Source organism: Hibiscus syriacus, unplaced genomic scaffold (genome assembly GCF_006381635.1).
Source record: "Hibiscus syriacus cultivar Baekdansim isolate YM2019G1 unplaced genomic scaffold, ASM638163v2 tig00002226_pilon, whole genome shotgun sequence".
Lineage (NCBI taxonomy): Eukaryota > Viridiplantae > Streptophyta > Magnoliopsida > Malvales > Malvaceae > Hibiscus > Hibiscus syriacus.
In genome coordinates this window covers 42,045-46,618 of record NW_024061916.1, presented here as the reverse complement: position 1 = coordinate 46,618, position 4,574 = coordinate 42,045, and the positions used below count along the sequence as shown (strand labels likewise).

General features: G+C 33.9%; 1 protein-coding gene across 1 annotated transcript; it reads right to left on the bottom strand.

The window, feature by feature from the left end:
- Positions 1-1,019: 1,019 nt before the first annotated feature.
- On the bottom strand, positions 1,020-1,472 carry LOC120138420 (protein RADIALIS-like 1). The gene is made up of 2 exons (XM_039153887.1): positions 1,186-1,472; positions 1,020-1,075 (listed from the first exon to the last, which is right to left on the bottom strand). Exons 1-2 carry the CDS (start codon positions 1,440-1,442, stop codon positions 1,054-1,056), a joined length of 279 nt encoding a protein of 92 aa, XP_039009818.1. The 5' UTR covers positions 1,443-1,472; the 3' UTR covers positions 1,020-1,053.
- Between the last annotated feature and the right edge of the window lie 3,102 nt (positions 1,473-4,574).

The following is a 4,574-nucleotide window of genomic DNA, read 5'->3' as shown; positions in this document are numbered from 1 at the left end:
CACGTCTATTGGTTAGTCAATAAAGTAAATATAATGTCACAAGGGAAGGTTCAAAGGAGGACACCTACATATCATATGCAACTATCGATCGTAGAATCTATCACTAGATCGTGTCAAAATGTTTTGATAAAATCATAAATTTCATTCATGTGGGGGATTATTTTAAAAAGGGTGAACTTTTTGATGGATTTAATATTTAAATTAAATTCATATTACTTTTAAATATTACAAATTAAGAGATATTATTTTATTTGAATATTAGTAGGATAATTACTCTTTTAAATATGTCAAATTAATAATATATATTTATTATCTATTTAGCTTTGAATGTTAAAAGATGATTATATACTTTGAATATTTCAAATTAAAATAATATCTATTTAAATTTAAATAGTAAAAAGAGTTTAAATCTTTTGAATATTGCAAATTAAAAGATATTATTATTTGTTTAAATTTGAATATTAAAAGATATTTAGTTGGAGTAAATTTCTCTTGAAAATCCCTTATAAATAAAGAGCTAATCTTCCTGGTTTTACACATTTCAGAATTCAAGAACTTCATAAATCTTGAAAATTTCTTTTTTTTCTTCTTAGTTTTCCGGTGATAGGCAAAGTTAAGAAGTAGGTGATCTTGAAAGTTTGTGCTACTATTTGAATATCATCTAGTTGCTGTATCCTGGGATATAGGTGACCAACGATCTCGAGCACCAAAGGAGTGGCTGAAAATCGATCTTAAGAAAACTGTGTAGTGACATACCTCAACTGTTCCGATCGATTGATCTATCAAAAGAGTATTTTTTTTCTTTCTATATTATTTTCTTTATTATTTAAGAAATTTAATTTCCTTTTTATTTTATTTTCTCATGTCCAATTTCGTCTCGAATTATTACTTTGAATAACAGCTTATTACATTCAACGCACACACATATATTTATTATCATTGAAAACAATCATGATCAAGAGGAAATGAAAAACCAAATAGAATAATATTTCTATATTTGTTGCTTGTCTTCACTTCCTTTTATTGAAGTTTTTGTTTACAGGCTACCCTTGATTAAAGCTTTAGATTCCTCATCTTGCACCACAACCACACGAGAATATCAGTCTTTGACTCTTGGTTATGACCATAAATTATACTAATATATAGAGTATTTGAAACTGATTCGTGTTCAGTTCAATTATATACCTTTGCTCATCATCCATGAAATTGTAGCCTTTGCTCCCTCCAGCTTTCTTATAAGGGGGCAAAGGCACATGTCCAGACTCAATCTGCTTGATGTCTTCGACGAGATTCTCGTAATGCAGCTTCACTTCCTCCACGGTCTTCCCTCCGACAGCCCTCGCCAGCTTGTGCCACCGGTCGGGTGTGTCCTTGTCGTAGATAGCCAAAGCGTTCTCAAACAACTTGTTTTGCTTTGGCGTCCAGCTCGAAGCTGACGCCATTGCAGAGAAAAGTAACGATCAAAATTAAGGGTCCGAGAAAACCCCAAAACAAAGAAAGAAATATGTAGAAGATTGTATGATCAAATTACTGTGAATTCCGGCCTTTATATAGTACAAGGAGAGAGAAAAGGAAGAAAGAAAGGGTTTTGAATGGTGGGCCAGTGAGCTTTGTGTCTATTACTTTGCTGTTGCTTTCCTTCGCAAAAACAGCTTGACTTCGTAAGGTATTATGTAAAACACATTGCTTTAATTTATACTAGAATTCTGCAAAATCAGCTTTGAATTTGATTAAGCATTTAAGTAAAAGGGTATCTACATTAAGAAAAAAAATATCTTCCAAGTGGAGTTATCGAAAGTACATTCCCTATAGAGGGAGGGAGAGATGAAGTACAGTAATGGCGATGTATATACACTAGTAGACTACAAATCTTCATCAGGTGGGTCCATAGTTTAAGCATTCACGGGTTCACCATTGCTGACCAGTGAAAGGCTTCAAAGTCTAATAGTGCTGTCAAGCTGTAATCAGAGTAAAAATCTCACTCATTTTAGCCTTTTGCCTTATGTTTTGTTGTTACTCTCTTTCTATACAACATTATAAAACTTTTTTAGCTGGCTTGCTCGATCTTTTTCCGTACCTTGTTCCTTTTCTTTTTCGTACTGAATAAGTCGTCAGCTTACCTCTTTTTACCATGTATAACTGCGCAATCATCCTAAACATAAACTTATAAGAGATTGGCCAATGAAAAATCATCCGCTAATATGATGAGACAAGAGACGTAGCCTTGTGGTGATTATACCAGGCAAGCCATGGATATTGTACTTGGTTTACAGAGTCAATGCTGGAAACCAAACCAAATCGATGTGGTCCCATCGTTAAATCACTGATCTGCATAAACTAATTATAGATTTGGTCTCAAGCAAGTTCAGTAATTGCAGCTAGAGGTGGACCAGCCATGTGTTTCACTTTGGAATAACATAATCCAAGTGCAAAGCGAGGGCAACCGAAAGTAGCAGCTTGATCATATGTAGAATTGATCAAAATGAGGGTGTATTGGTACCTCTTTATAGCTTACTGTCAAACATGACAGGCTGCAACACATTATACTATTTTCATAGGGGAAAAAGATTCTTGAAAAACAAATTTACTGAAAATGAAAATGGTTTAAGCACATTAGCACTGATCAATCTATTTTGTATTGAATTATCAAATGACTTACCTGCAGCTAATAGGTTGTTCATCAGTCGGTTAGTTCATGTAAGTCTCTCAAAACAATCAGCATTAACATCCTCGGAGCTTACTCCGAAACAATTCGGATACAGTTATCATTAACTCATTTTGAAGCTTCAAAAAGCTACTGATAAACACTAGTATGCTTGCGAGTTTAACGTGGTAATTTCATTGTTAACTTTGAAAAAGATAATATGGGTATTTTTTGTGTAGTAAAAGCCTGAAAGATGCCATTTACAACTTGGTTTGGACATCAACAAGAACAAGAGAAGAGATTGTTTCCAACTTTTGGGGGCAATATGTAGAAAGAAGATCCATTTCAGGCCCTATGTGTCTTGTTTATGATTATATAGAATATTCCTTATCATCACCACGTCACCTGGATGTATACATCTTCTTTCCGTTTCAATATCTTTTTAAGGCCACCATTTCCCTTTTCCCTGGGTAACCTAAGCACTAATTGGTCTGCAAGTTGGTGGCTTGGGGTCATGGAATCCACTACTTTTTTTTGCAGAAGACAAAGTGTCGCCATTTTTGCCCTATGGCTATCAATATTTATGAAAAGCATCCTAAGCTTTAATGGTGGTCCTTTGCATTGCCGAATCAAGGGAACCTCAGAGCTCACTAAAAAATAACTGGTTTTAAACAGGGAATTTGAACCTATATATTACAATTGGAATGCTAATTAAAATTCATTTGGAAACAAAACTGTCTTTCCATATTATACTTGTATTTATCGACAATGTGATGTCTACTGGTCTCCATTTTCCTTTTATCATTATAGCTTTGAATGACTTAAACAATATATATCAGAAATAAAAACTTATATATGCTTTCAGTGACACAAAACCGTGAATCTCATTGCACCATGCTTCAAAAGAGGAGCTAGATTTCGGTGAATGTGAAATACCAATATATATATCCATACACATACCTTGGAAATGAATTTCAAGCAAGTATGCTTCAAAAGTTGATGGACATGGATTTCTTAAGATGAAGATAACGTCTGGAGGAGTGATAAGATGAATGGAAAATTCTTCCAGGCTGTAAAGAAGATGAGCAGAATCTTGAGATTCAATAGAGTCATTCAGTACTGATGAAATACTACTCTATTGGACATTGTATGCGATAGTGTCAGCTGAAGATTTTTCTTCCTTTATGTTGTTTTCCGGTAAATGTCATCCAAATATAACAGCAAAACCAATAATAATTGGCTTAATGCAATTTAGCTACCTAAATTATACTTCAAATTGACTTTTGGTGCTTAAAAAAAATTCGTTAAAAATAAATATCTAACGTTTCCAACGTTATACTCTTAGATTGCTAGACCGTATCGATAGTTATTTGCCACGTATCATGCATATAAATTTTAAAAAAAGATTTTAAAAAAAGATTTTAATATTAAAATTTTAAAAGAAAATCAAAATTTATTTTTTATCCTCGATCGGCCATTGTCGGTCCGTGGCCGTCACCATTGACACCATCAAAACTGTCTCGCCACCACGACCAAAACCCAATCCCCACCCACCATGAAATTGTGTCGATTGTCGTGAAAAATGCCGTAAAGGGTTGCCGAATTTCTAAGTTTTCCTTTGCTATTTTTCGACGATTTCAATGACTATAGTTGGTCGTACATTACTCGACCGCCACCATTGAGTTCCTCGCCTTGCTTCGAACAAAACCCAGCTGGTGGTGACCCTTCATCATCGTCAGATGTGAGGGATGGGAGGAAGAGGAATGACGCGGGTTATTTTTTTATTTCTTTAAAAAAATAATATTTTATTATTAAAAATAAAAAATATTATAACGGTGGACACCTAAAAGTTACAACCTAAAAGTGTAACAGAAAAACGTTAGACACCTATTCTTAGCGAAAAATTCGTTAAACATCAAAAGTTAATTTA

Excerpts from the sequence above, each read along its gene's own strand:
- LOC120138420 (XM_039153887.1), bottom strand. The coding sequence starts at position 1,442 with ATGGCGTCAGCTTCGAGCTGGACGCCAAAGCAAAACAAGTTGTTTGAG. Across the intron at positions 1,076-1,185 it reads TTCATGGATGATGAGCAAAG|GATGAGGAATCTAAAGCTTT; the intron begins GTATATAATTGA and ends GTTGTGGTGCAA.